Here is a 17,055-nt window from a genome sequence, read left to right on the forward strand (position 1 = left end):
AAAACAACATTAACTGCTGCAATGGATTTGCTCATTGGCGTCACCCCTTTAGACATATATGTCAAAGAGGTGGCGCTGGTGACCATGATACGACTGCGCTCGGTGGGTGAAAACCTTGATATAGGAATGGGACAGTTGAGATGTCGTTTCTTGAGGGGAGAGCTGGCTGCGACTCAATTAAACCTAAGTTTGTTTTTGACAAAAAATGATAAATGTCTATTGTATATACACTGATGGCTCCAAAATGGAACAAGCCTCAAGATACAGATATACTCTAGATCTAAAAAGGTATAGCTGGAAAAACCATAATAAGTGTCACATCAGGTTAGTAATGGACTGTCACAAGTCACTAACTCAATCTGCGGATGGTAATAACATCATTTGAGGTGGGTTAAAGGACACAATAGGTATAAAGGCAACCTTATTGCTGACTAACTAGCTAGGAAGGCGGCAGGCCTAACACTTTTAGGACCTGGGGATCTTTCTGGTTATTCAACAACAATCGCGGCAAAATATGGGAAGAAGTACAAGAATGTAGACTTGCCAAGGTAATACTAGGGAACATTGAAAAGTTTGCATCAAAGAAGTACTTGGGAATGGCCAGGAAAAACCTACGCTTGACAGTTGGTTTTTAACTGGTCATTTTCAACTGAACCTACTGGGCATACAAGCAAACACCTCCACATACTGGGGCTAGTAGACACACCTCTATGCAGGAAGTCTGAACGAGAATATGAAACTGTAGAGAATGTCCAATGCGAATGTCCAGAGTTATCATCAATTTGAGAGTGTGTTCAGCGACCCCTAGCCTACACCTGTCCACATAAGGGAGATATCCCCTGGTGACATGTTCATCTTCCTGAAAATGGCAGGGTGGACAATGAGCTGAGTACCACAGCTCCATGGGAGGAGGCACAATGGGTCAATTGTGGCATAAGTTCTGTGAGACTTGACTCGCCCTCCCTACTTTACAGATATAGATATCATGCGCATTCGCTTCCAGTTAAACCAACCAGCCTGTATCCTGTGGGCAATTTCTTGATCTAGTGTTCCATTTTTCATTTTGTAGAAGCCAAGGTATTTAAATGCTCCTACTCGTTCTAGTTTTTCTCAAAGCAATTATATGTGCCCAACCATTCCTCTTCCTCCTAACCACATATTCTCCGTATTCTCCTGCTAACCTTAAGTCCTCCCTCTTCAATAGCCCTTCTTCAACACTCAAACTTCAACATTTTTTTGCTCCCCTCTACTAACATATCATCAGCAAAGAGCATTGACCAAGGAGCCCCCTCCCATATTTTCGCTGTCAGTACATCCATAACAATCTTAAATATGTAGGGACTCAGTGAAGAGTCTTGATGCAAACCAACCGTCACTAGAAAACTTTCTGTCAATCCGACATAAGTCCTTACTTTGGTGTACGCTCCCTCCTACATATACTATTAACCTTGGCTCTACAGTTGTCTGCCAAATTTTCTTTGTGTGCAACATTAACTTTATACCTCTATAGTCCTTACAAGCCTGAATGTTCCCTTTTATCTTTATACAATGATACTTCCTCATATCCTATCAATCATTTGCCACAAAATATCAACCCCTTCCTCTTCTAGAGCCTGGACTAACCTTGAACTAACCTCAGTGTTGAACAGATATTTCATGTTGCAAAAGATAGGGAAGCATTTAAAGAAGTGGTCGTCAGCCTAGAAGATGGCACAATAAGAAGAAGAAGAAGTTCCTGCCACTAGGAGGCACATACTTTATGTTATATATATATATATATATATATATATATATATATATATATATATAACAATCAACACAGTATATTAGGGTTACAGTCAGAAAGTTGGCCGGGATGTTAATGAAACACTCTTTTGACTTTGTCTACCTTTCGGAATGGTTTTATTCCTTTTTCAAGACATTGTAATAAGAAAAATATGTAAATATTTATAAAATATCACAATTCTTCAGTGCAACTTACTAGTCGTTGAGATTATTTGTAAAAGCAATTACCCTAGTTTCAACTTGTCACACATCGAGTTCAGAGACAAGGAACTAAAAAAGCTGAGATCTATATTACAAGAGAACTCCTATCCTATAGGGCTGTTAAATAAACTCATTTTCGGTTCTTCTTTTCCTTCGTAATTTTCTGACAACCAAAATTTTCATAACAATGAGGTCCGACAATTGACACTGACACACAACACATCAGTGATACCATCTAAAATATCTTATGGTTGCCTACCCTACATTCCATTTCTGACACCGAAGCTAACGAACATCTTCAAAAATTAGTGGTTTAAAAATTACAACCAAAAATGTGAAAACGATATCGAAGTTATACACAAAAACAAAAGATCCTTTCACAATACAGGAGTCATCGAATGTTGTTTATTCTATACCGTGTACCAATTGTAACAAAATATACATAGGAGAATCATCTCGTAATTTTCACAGTAGGGTGATCTCACATCGTAGTGGTATAAAAACCAAAAAAATAAATGCATGTGCATTGACAGAACATGCATTAACGTTGAAACTAGAATTTAATTTCGAGGATTCCTGTATTTTGGCATAGGAAAAGAACCATTCAAAACGTGTTTTCTTGGAAATGTGTTCCATAAAATCTAGTACATCGTGCATCAATAAAAAGTCTGACATAGATAAACTGGGCAACATTTATTGTTACTTACTGGAAAAACATCCAAAATAAAATAAATATTTACCTGTACATAAATTACACTTGCTTGCATAACATGTTGCATACCATTAAGACAGGTTTAAAAATTTAAAAATTAAAAAGTAAATCACCCAAGATGGGCATCTAGTATTTCTTAAAAAGAAATATAATATTTAGTGCACCTAATTACTTTTTAATCATAGGGTTTTTACTTTCTGTTCTCTATGTGTCAGAGTTAAAACACGCCAGTAAAAGATGCCATAAACTAAGTTTTACTAGCTGTACCAAAATTTTAAAAATTTTAGAATGTATTTTGTCCATTATTTTATATGTGTGTTATTAATGTTGAGTGTCAATGCTTTTACAAATAATCTTAACGACTAGTAAGTTGCACTGAAGAATTGGGATATTTTATAAATATTTACATATTTTTCTTATTACAGTGTCTTGAAAAAGGAATAAAACCAGGGGCGGCTGGTCCTATGAGGCAGGTGAGGCAGTGCCTCACCAGTATCAATCGACTATTTACGTTCTTTAACTACAATTTAACTTTTTGGAATTTTCTAAATAACTTTATTTTCATTATGATAAAAAATTAAAATATGTACACCCCTGATGTCTTATCTTTGTATATTTCTTCATAATCTACGGACCGGACAAGGGACAAGCTTAAACCACAAAATATTAAATAAACAACGGCTCAATTTTCCGCGCCAGCTTCTAATATGTATATCATCTGTGCATCTCATTCTCTCTTTAAAAATTATAGCCGCCGAGGCAAGCCTCACGGCATTGCTCTGTCTGACATATTAGACATCACATTATCTAGCGAAATTCAACATGATTTATTTATTTTCTGCCCACGATTTCACCGAACAAGAGAGGCATGCCGCTTGCCGCTCTGGTTTGGTGTTTTTAACTAGCAGCGTTGCCGTTTGGGTACAAAGGTACCCAATTCGCTACATTTTTTCCCTCGGGGTATAAAAGTACATTTTAAATAAAACATAGATTTTTATTTGAAAATTGTAACAACATTGTTATGTTGTAGTAGAGTATTTTCCTTTAGTAGATGGTACTATACATATTGTTCTATTGTTTTCCGATTTAACAAAAAATATTTTTTTTCTATGCATTTACCAGATTGGCAACATTGGTACATTTTGGAACATTTCTATTTCTGCAAAATTGTTGTAGTAAGAGTAAGTAGTAGTTAAATTACTTCCTGTTGACCTCTTTGTGCGGCAGGATCACGTTTGACGTATCTCGTGTTGTTTTTCATTAAAAAAACAGTAAGATTACATGTTATATAATAAGTGCAATTCTAATTAAGTTTTTTTAATAATTTTGGTGGGTTTGTTGTTTGTTTTTGTCTGCAGGATTTTCGGTTTTAGTGAAAAATGGATTTAGCACCGAGCACTTCGTCACAACTTTCCCAGGTAAATGTAAATATTCGTAATACTTGTGATCTCGTAAATTTTTTAGTCAATCAGCAGAATTTTTCAAGTCATTCATATGAAGATAAATTATATATAGTTAAAGTCGTAAAACGACCTATTCCAGATTTAAGTAAACATCTTGTTTCTATCGGTGGCGTCGGAAAACCAAATCGGGGATTTCAAAATGCATGGTACGAAAAGTTTGACTGGCTTACGGGTAGTATAACATTAAATAAATTGTTTTGTTGGCCATGCATTTTATTTGCCACAGCTAATACTAGCGACAAAGTTTGGTTCAAAAGTGGTTATACTGATTTGAAAAATTTGTCTCGGAGTCTATTGTTACACAATAAAAGTTCTCAACATATTACATCGAATTGCAAGCTTACTCTTATGAGAAAACAAAAGCAAAATATCGCCACAGCACTAGACAATTCGCGTAAAATAGATATTGAAAATTTCAATGCTAGGGTTAAAGAAAATCGGCAAATTTTAAAAAGCCTTATAGATATTACGTTACACCCCTGTATGCAAGAGTTACCGTTTAGGGGGCATGATGAATCTAATGAATCTTTAAATCGCGGGAATTTCAAAGAGCTAGTTGTTCTTGTTAGTAAATTTGACACTAATTTAAAAACATTTTTAGAACATGATAATGACTCTAGATCAGTTTTTTCTGGGACATCTAAAACCATACAAAATGAATTAATCGATTCAATTGCTTTTGTTATAAATAAAAAAATTGAGGAAGAAATTTCAAAATCATTATTCTTTTCCTGGCAGGTGGATGAGACTACTGATATAAGCTGCCATTCACAACTATCCGTTATTTTTCGATACGTAATAAACGATAAACCAGTCGAACGATTCATGGGATTTTACGATGTAAGTTCCGGGCGTTCTGCTCAAGATTTATTTGAATTTTTATCTACCAAATTTCGAAAGTTCAACTTGCATAGTAAATTAGTGGCTCAGACATACGATGGAGCTTCTGTAATGTCGGGAGAAGTGAATGGTCTACAGGCAAAAATTAAATCTATAGCGCCTCAAGCCATGTTCATTCATTGCTATGCACATGTATTTAATTTAGTTTTAAGTAACGCATGCAGTTCAATTCAACAAGTTAAAGTTTTTTTCTCAACCTTATCCGGTTTTTCTTCATATTTTTCTAAATCTACAAAGCGTACCCAAGTGTTAGAACACATTGGAGGAAATCGTATACCTTCTAATGTAGCAACTCGCTGGAATTTTACTTCACGCGCAGTTCTCACAGTTAATAATAATAAGGATAAATTACTTGAGACCTTTGATTTTATTATTAATAGTCGCGATTTTGATGACAAAACAATAAGAGAAGCAGTAGGTTTAAAAGCTTTTTTAGAAGATCCTCAGAACATATTTTTTTTAGAAATATTTTCGTTGATTTTTCATCAAACTGATACTGTTTTTTCCATTCTACAAAATAGAAATACAGACATTGTTAAGGCCAGAAATTTACTTCAAAATACCCTAAGTAAAATACGTGAATTTAGGAGTAACACTACTTATTTTGATACAATTTATGAAAAACTGGATACCGCTGCGTTACACTCGAAACGTCGTCGTAAGGGAGTTGAAATGACTGATAAAACTCAACAATTAAGGCAAATTTTTTTTGAAATTCTTGACATTATAGCAACCCAAATAGAGGTTAGGTTTTGCGACGTTGAAAAATTACATTTCTTTGATCTGTTGAATATATCAAAATTTCCCATTTTTGCTAAAGAATTTCCTCACGATCTATTAAAAAACTTGACAACGCAGTATAATATTTTTGATATAAATCAACTAAAAAGTGAGTTATCCGCTATGTACGGGAATGATATAATAGAAAATTGCGCAAGCCCTTATGAAATGTTAACTTTTTTTCACGATTATGATTTAAAACTTTGTATGCCAGAAGTTTTTAAATTATTATGCATTTGTGTTGTTTTGCCAGTGACAAGTGCTTCTGCAGAAAGAAGTTTCTCCGCGCTAAAAAGGATTAAAAATTACATCAGAAATACAACTGGACAGACACGATTGAGTAATATGGCAAAAATCTCAATTGAAAAATCATTTATAAAATCACAGGATGAGAACGTTTTTATAGACGATGTAATAGATCATTTTGCAGAACAGAAGTCTCGCAGAATTCCTTTAATTTATAAAAAACTTTAAATTTTAGAACTCAGTTTTCCTTTTAGAATTTATATTTTTTGAAGTTTTTCTAAAATAATTATACTTTTTAAAAATCGTGAAATAAAAAACCAAAAAACAAAATTTAACCCTTTGTTTAAGTTTATTTAACGTAAACGGCCTCACTTTATGATGTCACAAAATCGACCTTCCGACTAACATCTTACGACGAGAACGATCAATGGAGATATGCTAGACCGAAGCTTCAACTGAAGGGATATGTGAGAGCGTGAAGAAGATGGCACTAGATTAGCAGTCGCCATTTATAACACTTACTAACAAATCTCCCAGATAAAAAATACCTACTAACCCCCAAAAAAATATAAAAATCCCAAAAAAATTAATAAAAAATATAAAGATTCAAAAAAAATATAAAATAATAAAAAATTCACAAAAAAATTATAAAAATAAAAAAAGGCCACGGGAGATGCCACCTAGATCCTTGAGGCTACAACTTGGCCGCTAACCAAGGTGCAGGCTCGAGGATTAGAGCTCCCTCGTTTTTCGTTCGCTTTTATCTCACGATACGAGATTTCATGATAAACCGGAGTAAGTCGCTTAACGACACCTTGGGTATCATTTAAGTTACATTTATGAGCACCCTATTACACATGGTGCTCATAAATACAGCTCAATCGCGGACTTTTTCAAAAAGCAGTCAGCCCTTATGTTGCACCTTCAGTGCACATAAGGGAGGGTGGAGGAGGGCTTAGGAGAGCTTTGAGGTGAGGATGACTTTTGTTGATCCGCGCGCGTATCGTCAGAAGTCCTTCTCACGCCAAGTCATTGTTTGCTGGCGCGAGCAATGCCTCCTTAGCCGGGTATGACTGGAGCAAAGAGAAGCTAACCATAATAATAATAATTTTCCTTAAGTGTAGTGTGCCTCACCATCTTGTACTATCACGAGCCGCCCCTGAATAAAACCATTCCGAAAGCTAGACAAAAAGTCAAAAGACTGCAACCCTAATAAACTGTGTTGTTTGTTTATATCGACAGTCACTAATATCCAGTATTTCTTATATATATATATATATATATATATATATATATATATATATATATATATATATATATATTTAAAATATATTCAATAGTTGAATAGCAGAGGTTTGATCGGTCAATAAGTGGCAAATGAAAGTCGTCAACTACTTCATTGATTTATTTGAATACGTTTCGCTTTTATTTTTAAAAGCATCATCAGTTCACTACAAATAGAAAAGATCTTAGAATATAAGTAAACAACGAACAGAGTTCATACTTACAAAAACAATTTGTAGGTTTTTTCTAGATGTTATAAAAACTCTCCGATAACTTAACATTAAAACTTACTAACTAAACGAGAAAAAAGAAACAAAAACACAAGAAAAACTGTAAAAGAGCACTATTGTTCATTTAATTTTGACCGATGGCTTCATTTGAATGTTGGTTTAAGCTCTTTTAGGTTTCAGGGGTCAAACCACACTAATCTTTTTGATTGTTTTCTATCCGCTGTAGGATGTCATAATTTCACATGTGGCTTGTTTTCGTACATGTGTTTTATTTTGAATGCAGGGAGGTACGATTATCGAGGGAATTGGTAAACGAAACGGGACCGACCTTTTTTAAAAAGGGATTCATTTTTTCTTTAAAAAAAAGGAAGAAGAATAGGAGTGAAGTTAATGTCTTGTAAGGGTTTTTTTATGTTTTGTATGATGAGAGAGTGATATATATGGCTCAAGTTGTCGATGTCGGTTCTTTTATTTAGGGACGCTGGATGTTTTAGAATTTGGCACATTTCTAGGATGGATCGCTTGTGATAATTTTGTTGTTTGCACAGTATTTATGTATTCGTGAAATCGATACTGTATTTAGTTAGAATGGCATGTTGTGCAAGGGCACAAGATGGTTTAGAAATCCTAATGTCGCTTTTGTGGGACGTTAGTCGACCTTAAAGAGAGCGGCTGGTCTGGCCAATGTAGCAGGAGTTGCACTCTGCACAGGGTATATGATAGACGACATTAGTTTGTTCTAGAGGGGCCAATGGAGTTTTTGTCTTCGAAAATAACTTTCCTAAGGTTCTGGTGTTTTTTAAGGCTATTTTAACAGGTAAGTTTTTGAAAAGTTTGTTAAGTTTGTTAGTGATTTGTGGGAAGTACGGGAGCGAAGCATATTTTGTGGTTTGTTCAGGAGTAAGAGGGGACTTCATCTGTATTTTGTTAGAAATGGACGCTAATGTTAGCCCGTTGGGTGTTTCAATAGTGGACTGCCCATAGCTTTTGGAATATAGAAATTTATTGATGATGGATGCCGGATAGGAGTTATCTATGAGAATGGATTTCAGTAGATTGAGAGATTCTTCTTTGTAAAGCGGGTGTGTCAACATGTGTACTCTAAGGCTGAGGGCTTGTACCAGTTTGAGTTTATATCTGATTGGTTGTGTGTCGAATGGTAATTTAAGAAACGGTTGCTAGCCATTTTTTTTCTGTACCAGGTAGTGACTAATCTGTTATCTGGTGTGCGAATAATTCGCATATCTAAAAACGGGATACTGCTATCAACCTCAAATTCACATGTAAATTGTAGGTGAGGATCAAAGCAGTTAAAAATTGATAAGGTGTCCACCGTCTTGTCCGGCGGGGTTGCTAAAATCAGATCCTCGACGTACCGTTTTATAAAGGGAACCTGGAAATCTAACTTCTTGATACTCTCATTAATAAGATCGTCTAGTACAAAGTTGACTATAATAGGGGAAATCGTGGATCCCATAGGAGTTCCAAAAATTTGACGATAATATTTGTCATTGAAAATTACATAATTGGTGTCAAAAATCAATTTTAATGATTCGGAAAAAGTTTCCCAAGATATCGGCCTGTGGGGTTGGATTTGATTCCAATGGTTACGGAGAGAAGTTAATACACTGGAAAGTGGAAGATTTGTGAACAAGGATACTACGTCAAAACTTACTAAGACAAAGCCTCTGGGTACTTGATAGTTATTAATAAATTCACTGAACTGGAAAGAATCTGTTATGTTGAAGTCATTATAATTTTATGCTTGTGAAAGAATGTTCGTTAGAAATTGAGCTATATTCGTGTTCGGAGTATTTATTGATGATAATATGGGTTGCATACTTAGTTGTGGTTTGTGAATTTTGGGGAGACACTAAAATCTAGGAGCATAGCCATTGTAATTATGGAGGGATTTGGCTAGTTTCTCGTCAATAATTTTTTTGTTCTTAAGTTAATGTAATGCTCTCTCATCATAAGGACTGTGGCATTACCTTTATCGCTACTTAATACCATTAGGTCAGGGTGTTTTTTTAGAAAAGTGGACGCTTGTTCATATAATGGATCAATATCGGTTTTAAAAGGCTTATGTGAGAAGTTAGTGAGAATGTTATTGGCAGATGATCAATGAATCAATGATTAATTCGAGGTCATTGGTTTCAGAGTGAGTGAGATAATATGTTTTCTATGTCAGCTACGAAATTACATACAGAGTAGTCCTTGAATGAGGGCTTTAATCCGAACTTTGGTCCGAGAGAAAGAAGTTTGAGGACGTTGTTGGGTATTTGGATGTCTGTGAGATTGTGTATCCATTTCTTGTGAAATGGTAAGCGATTGAACGGAGTGGTCCCTAGCTTGTTTAATTTGTTTTGGAGATGAGATAGAGATTTATGTAGAAAGAAGGAATTTTTGATTAGGGAATATTCAAACTCATCCAAAATGGTGGAGGGAAGGAGATGTTCAAGTTGGATGAATAGATGAATGAATGCTATATCGGAATATATGGACGAATGTATGGATATATATATATATATATATATATATATATATATATATATATATATGTATGTATGTATATACATCTATTACACATTTGTTAAAATTATCATATATAATCAAATTTAGCTGTCCAAAATATTATACATTATTTTTTCTTTTTATTTGTGTTGTTTTAAATTTACATCTATCTGATACAGTTAGTACTATTATTTAATGGTATTTATATAATTTATTGAATGTTTTAGATTCTACACAAGCTTTGCTGGACAAGCTCAAGCAAAGGATGCCATGGAATCAACCCAAGGTACCAACCTCAAGCCCAATGACTTCAAGTTCAGATCCCATAGCTCCTCCCAATGTGGTTGCACCAAGTTTCATGCAAAAAACGCAACAGATACAACAACAAAATCAGTCTCAAAAAATGCAGCCACCAGTTGTACCAACTTCCCAACAACAAGCTCAACTACAGCAGCAGCAAACCCAAAATACACCCCAATCTCCTGTTAATTCCAATTTCCCTCAAATTCCACAATCACCTACTTCCCTGAGCAGCCAAGTTCCAAAGAGTATAATACATCATACACCTAATCAACAACAGCAAAGTTTTCAGCAGCCACAACAGCAAATATCACAGCAAGCTCAGCTTCAACAGCAGCAGCAGCAACAACAGCCACAACATCCCTTAAACATTAATAGATTGATTGGGCAACCCCAAGCAAGAACTAACTTACAGTTAAGAGGTCAGTTGGGACAAAACCAGTTGCATCAGCAGCTATTACAACAGCAGCAACAACAGCAGCAGCAGAATCAAGGTAGAAACTACCTTCACATATCTTCATTTTATCTTACATTTATATATTTCCTTTTAATCCAAAAGCCATTATTTTTAAGGTATTCAACAGCGGGGAAGTGCTCCTCAGGTTTCAACGCCACAACATATCCTCCAACACCAACTTGCTCAAAGACAGTTAGCACAGAGACAATTGTTGCAGAATCAGCTAAACCAAAATCAGTTGTTACAGCAACAAATAAATACAGGCCAACAACAAATTATCCAAAACCAACAACAAATAACAACTTCTCAGCACATAAGTCAGTTGACATCCCAACAGCTTGCACAATTACAGCAACAGCAACTACAACTTAAACAGAACAAGCAGATGCAAATGACTCAAAATCAGCAATTGATAAATCAGAATCTTCAGCAACTTAACCAGTTGAATCAAGGGCAGCAGCAATTGCAGATAAATCCAAATCAACAGATTCAGCTCAATCAGAATCAGCAACAAATTCAATTAAACCAAAGCTCTCAGCAAATTCAGTTGAACCAAAGCCCACAACAAATCCAATTGAACCAAAGCCCACAACAAATTCAGTTGAACCAAAGTCCCCAACAAATTCAATTGAGCCAAAGCCCACAGCAAATTCAATTGAACCAAAGCCCACAGCAAATTCAGTTAAACCAAAATCAACAGCAGATTCAGCTCAATCAAAATCAAATTCAGTTAAATCAAAATCAACAATTACAACTTAATCAGAATCAACAACAGATACAATTGAATCAAAATCAACAGCAGATACAATTAAATCAAAATCAACAGCAGATTCAATTAAATCAGAATCAACAAATACAGTTGCCTCAACTTCAGTTGGGCCAAAGTCAACAGATTCAGTTGAATCAAAATCAGCAAATTCAAATTAATCAAAACCAGCCTCAGTTGCAGCTTACTCAAAATCTACAACAAATCACAGTTAATCAGGGCCAGCAAGTTCAGAATCAACAAATTTTGCAAAATCAAGTAATTCAACCCCAACAAAATCAGATTATTCAACAACAGAATCCTCAACAAATCCAGATGAGTCAGGCACAGAACTTCGTGCAACAGAGTGTCAATCAGCATATAATTTCTCAGCAAAATCAGCAAATTTTACAACAGAAACAATTCTTATTAAATCCACATCAAGCTGTAACTAGCCAGCAACAGTTTGTTACAACCACTTTTAATCAGAACCAAGACTTAAACCAGCAAACCATTAATCAGCAGCCAACTCTTAATATTCAATCCCTGAATCAACAGTTAAGCACACACAATCTGGGACAACAACTGAATCAACAACAGTTGACACAACAATTGACACAGCAAACCTCGATTGCCCAACAGATAAATACACAAAATCAACCCAATCAACTAGTGCAACAAATTAATCAGCAGGATCAATTAGAACAAAGAATATCTCAACAAAATCAGCTAAATCAATTAACACAAAATAGACTTGGACAACAAAGTCAACTTAACCAACAAATCAATCAACAATCTCCACAAAACCAAATCTCTCAACAAAACCAACTGGCACAGCAACAGATAAATCAACAGAATCAGTTGGCACAGCAACAAATTGGGCAACCAAGTGCATTAAATCAGACAACTTTAGAACAAGAATTGGGCAATTTAAATCAGCAACTGAATCAGGGCTTGAATCATCAAATTCAGCAACAACAGCAACAGCTAAGCAGACAAACTCTTCAGCAGCAGCAGATTGGCCAGCAACAGGGTCTAGGACAACAAAATATACAACAGACAAATATGCAGCAGCAGTTAAATCAGGTAATAAAGTTTATATTGGGTGTTCTATTAATGATAGGAAGTACACTAGTTCAAAAGCATTAAGAAAATAAAATTATTATAAATTACTCAGATAAAATTATACAGTCACTCCATTTTATACATTTGTGCACCATTATAATTTACAATCATATACTTTTATATACCTACTATTCATACAAGTAAAGTAACATAAACATAACTTTCATCAAATTTATATATATTTAGGGATTCTACAGTATTCACTGCCTTCCCTCGCTCAACCGTTTCCATCTCTCTCTGTTGTTCCATTCTCCATCGTTCAGTCCTCTCTTACTCATGGCGTTGTCTACTTCGTTCCTCCAGGATTTTCGGGGTCGTCCTCTTTTCCTCCTTCCTATGGGGCTCCATTCGGTTATTTTCTTTATCCATCTGCTGTCGCTAGTTCTTCTTACATGTCCATACCACTTTAGTCTTTTTTGTTCTATATATGTTAGTATGTCTGTTTCTATTGATGTTCTTTGCTTTATTTCGTCATTACTTCTCCTATCCATTCTTGTTACTCTGCAGCATCTTCGCAGGCATTCCATCTCTGTTGCTACTATCTTACTGCTGGTTTTCTTGTTTATGATCCAATTTTCAGCCCCATATGTCATAATACTTCGCACTAATGTTTTATAAATCTGCGTTTTTGTCTTCATATTTAGGTGTCTATCCCACCATACTGAGTTAAGTTGTCGGATTGCTGTTCTTGTTTGTCCTAATCTTTGTGTAATTTCTTCCTCTGTTGTTGCCTTTTTCGTGATTATAAACCCCAGGTATTTGAATTTATCCTTTCCTTTGATTGTTACGTTGTCATCAATCTGTAGATCTTCTATGTCTTCTTCACTTGTAGATAGGTACTCTGTTTTCGCGAGGTTAATATCTAGGCCAGCCTTGGTATATTCTTCTTGTAGTTTTTTCATCATGTAGCTGAGGTCGTCTTGGTCTTGTGCAATCACTACTTGATCGTCTGCAAAACTTAATGTATATAGGTATTCGTTCCGTACCGGTACTCCCATGCCTTCGCATTTTCTTTTCCATGTAGTCAAGGCTTTCTCTAAGTATATTGTGAATAGGGTTGGAGATGTGGAACAACCCTGCAGGAGCCCTTTTGTTGTGGTGAAGTCTCCTATGATTCTTGTTCCCATTTTAATGGACACTTTATTTTCTTTATACAGAGCTTTTGTAGCTTCTATGAGTTCCGTCTGTATTTCTAATTTGTACATTGCCTCCCATAGTTCTGACCTTGGTACAGAGTCATAATTTAAACAATAGTAAAAATAAATTTTTAAGCAATATTGTCAATAAGAGAATTTTATTTGCGTATTATATTACTTCCTTGTAGATCTTAAACTACACTCAGAACATTTTCTTCTACTTTTTGTGTAGAGATGACTCTGTATTCTGTCTTTTTGAGGAAATTAATATGTTAAATTTTCTGTCGGTTATATTAAATTGGTGCAGCATACGTTGTAAATTATCTTCACTTTTAGAGATTAGTTGCGTCGTCTGCATAGCAGATTATTTTAAGTTGTGTTTCTTATCCTTTTTTAGTTCTTACTTTTTTATTATTTCATTCATAATAAGGTTGAATAATAGAGGACTCAGAGAATCTCCCTGTATTATCCCATTACCAGCTTCAATAGGGACAGTTAATTCTTCTTCTACTTTTACTTCTATTAATTTAATCGCCTGTGACTGTTACTTCTATTGTGTTATTTTCGATAATTTTGACTATTCTTAGACGTATCTCTTATGCATACGATAAGTGGATAAAGTCCTTTAATTTGACCCTTCAAATGCCTTCCTAAGGTACACGAACATAAATATGTCGGTTTGCTGTATTCTAATGATTTCTCTTTCAGTTGCGTTATGACTTTAGTTGTTAATTCCTCTGTAATTCTTCGGGTCCAAGAGGAAGATCTCCAACACGATGGGCAGACCAAATGAAGACTCCGATATGGCACAGGATTGCAACCAATGGAGACAGCAAGCTAGTAATATTTAGAGAGGAGGAGGAATTTTCCGGGTCCGATTTGTCTCCCTTTTTGAAGTCTGTCCATCTGCAGCTCGTCTCATATATTCCATTTAGACAAATCATCCTTGTGATTGTTTCGTAGGATGTTTTGTCGAATGCTCGCTCTATGTTGAGAAATGCGCACATCTATATTGAGAAATGATATAGTGGATACCATTTTATCTCCCGCTTGATCAAATACACTTTGAGTACAGTATTTCTGGAGAACTAATTTCGTCAGTTGATGTTGTACGAGATTTAGGTGTTTATCTTGATCAAAAATTAACTTTTACTGCGCATTATGATTATATTATTTTCAAAACTTTTAAATGTTGTTTTTCATATTAGGAACAGCAGAGAATTTAAAATGTGACCGCAGTTAAAATTTTATATTTTACGCTTTTAAGATCCATACTGTTTTTTTTTCTTTTCTGAGGGTGGAAATTTTATAAAAACCCTACCAGGTTAACCCATCCCTAGTGATGGCTAGGGATGGGAGTGTGTTGGATTCAGGGTATAGGAGTACTTCCGAGTCCATTTCCTCCTGGAAGGAGGTCCTACAAATGGATGCTTTCCTGTTATTCTGCGTACCAACTAAAACCATCATCTCCTACTCAGTTGGCTGTCGCATGTACCTTACTCCAAAAGTGGGATGGCCGCTGTATGGCTGACGACACTTTGAGGGCATTCTTTTCTCTTATCTAGACCTTATCTCTGTCGTTGGTCCGGCTGCTGTTTCTCTTCTTCTTTCTTACAGCCATGCCCTATGAGCACTTGCGTCAGGAAGTAATTTAATCGCCTGTGACCACATTCCCCCAGTCCCTTAGGCTCGAGATCAGCATCTTAGTACACTGGGCAACATCTTCCGTGCTTCTTCCCTTTCTTCTTCTTTTATGGCGGTAGTCAAATGCTCTTTTCTATCTTAAAGATATCTCCTTTCTACTGTTAACACATGCAGAGTGTGATACGCAACCCGTGATAGTCCACAATGCCACCGCAGATGCAGTCCTGTAGGCGCATGGCGCATGGTACATGCAACAGACTCGTTCTGTCCACTCGTATTATGAGCCCCTTATAGGTCGGTATCTCTACCGCCCCACTCCAAACTGGTGTCGCGTAAAGGATGATTGACTGCACAACACCGTGTAGTTCCCTCCTTTTTAATTTGGTCCCCCATTGTTGGGCATCACCCTCCCTAGCGCAGCCGCACTCACGTCACTCCCAGATATTTGACGCATTTATTTGATGTTAGCTGTGCCCCTAAACATTGTAGTACCATCCCTTATCTTTTTCGTTTACCCTTCAGAAGGATGACTTCGGTCTTCTCTGACGAGAGTTCCAGTCCGTGATTTGTCATCCAGTCCTTCACGATGTTGCCCGTATGTCTCACCCGAAATCGAAAATCCAGCTCGTCCCTCGCTACTACCATTCAGGGTTATACATTCTCTGTATTCGCAGTTTATGACCCCGTAATATGCCAGGTTCAATAGCGTCGGACCCAAAACCGATCCCTTTGGGACTCCAGCCGTTACGTCAACGAGCGTGCCCTTCTTAAGATCCATACTGGAATATTGTTCTAGCGTTTGGAATCCTCTATATGACATTCATATTGATGATATTGAAAATGTATAAAATAGATTTATTAGATTTCTTGCATTCAAAATCAATATGTGATTAAGTAGGTATCATCCAAGTTTAAATTGCTGTAAATATCCTGTGCTTGGATTCACTAGAATTCACTTGATTCACTAGAATTTAAGCAGATGTTATCCTGTATAAATTACTTCATTCTATCTATCTACTTCACTCTCCGGAATTTTTGTCTTAAAGTAACTTTCCATACCATAGATATAATTATGATAAACTTTCACTAATATCAAGGATTCTGAGCAGTGGCAACAAAGTTAAGAACACTTTTAAGCACCTTACAGAAAAAATTATCCCAATTGTTTTAAATTTTTTTTTATATTTTTTGTATACCTACTTTCTGACACTTAACGTAATACTTTGACTATAGTTTGTGACATACCACGGATTATTGAAAACGCGGATACGATGGTACTTACAGTAGACCTGCTGAATCTTTGCACGTTGTCACCATCCGTATTATATGAAATAAACCAAAACATTTGAGCTAAACTTACATGAGTTGTAAAAATTAAAATATTCCAATGGTTGTTTTTATAAATCTCTTTTATTTCATTTATTGCATTTTGATAACTGGTAATACATTTATGAACGTGATTTTCCAATTTTTTGAAACCTACAGGTTGTCCAACAATAACTACAGTAAATAAATATTTAACCGTATTAATCA

At 35.6% G+C, this 17,055-nt stretch overlaps 2 protein-coding genes across 2 annotated transcripts in view; both read left to right on the forward strand.

Moving 5' to 3' along the window:
- The window catches only part of Ptip (PAX transcription activation domain interacting protein), a 72,480-nt gene that overhangs the window by 8,758 nt on the left and 46,667 nt on the right, over nucleotides 1–17,055 (forward strand). The window contains exons 3-4 of the mRNA XM_072526245.1: nucleotides 10,343–10,909; nucleotides 10,989–12,703. Coding sequence (XP_072382346.1) covers nucleotides 10,343–10,909; nucleotides 10,989–12,703 — 2,282 coding nt within the window. The remainder of the gene's footprint in view (nucleotides 1–10,342; nucleotides 10,910–10,988; nucleotides 12,704–17,055) is intronic.
- LOC140437025 (zinc finger MYM-type protein 1-like) lies at nucleotides 4,653–7,242 on the forward strand. Its single transcript, XM_072526246.1, has one exon. The coding sequence runs from the start codon at nucleotides 4,987–4,989 to the stop codon at nucleotides 6,313–6,315; it is 1,329 nt and encodes a 442-aa protein (XP_072382347.1). The 5' UTR covers nucleotides 4,653–4,986; the 3' UTR covers nucleotides 6,316–7,242.

Source organism: Diabrotica undecimpunctata, chromosome 3, assembly GCF_040954645.1.
Source record: "Diabrotica undecimpunctata isolate CICGRU chromosome 3, icDiaUnde3, whole genome shotgun sequence".
NCBI classification, from domain to species: Eukaryota; Metazoa; Arthropoda; class Insecta; order Coleoptera; family Chrysomelidae; genus Diabrotica; species Diabrotica undecimpunctata.

Excerpts from the sequence above, each read along its gene's own strand:
- LOC140437025 (XM_072526246.1), top strand. The coding sequence starts at position 4,987 with ATGGGATTTTACGATGTAAGTTCCGGGCGTTCTGCTCAAGATTTATTT.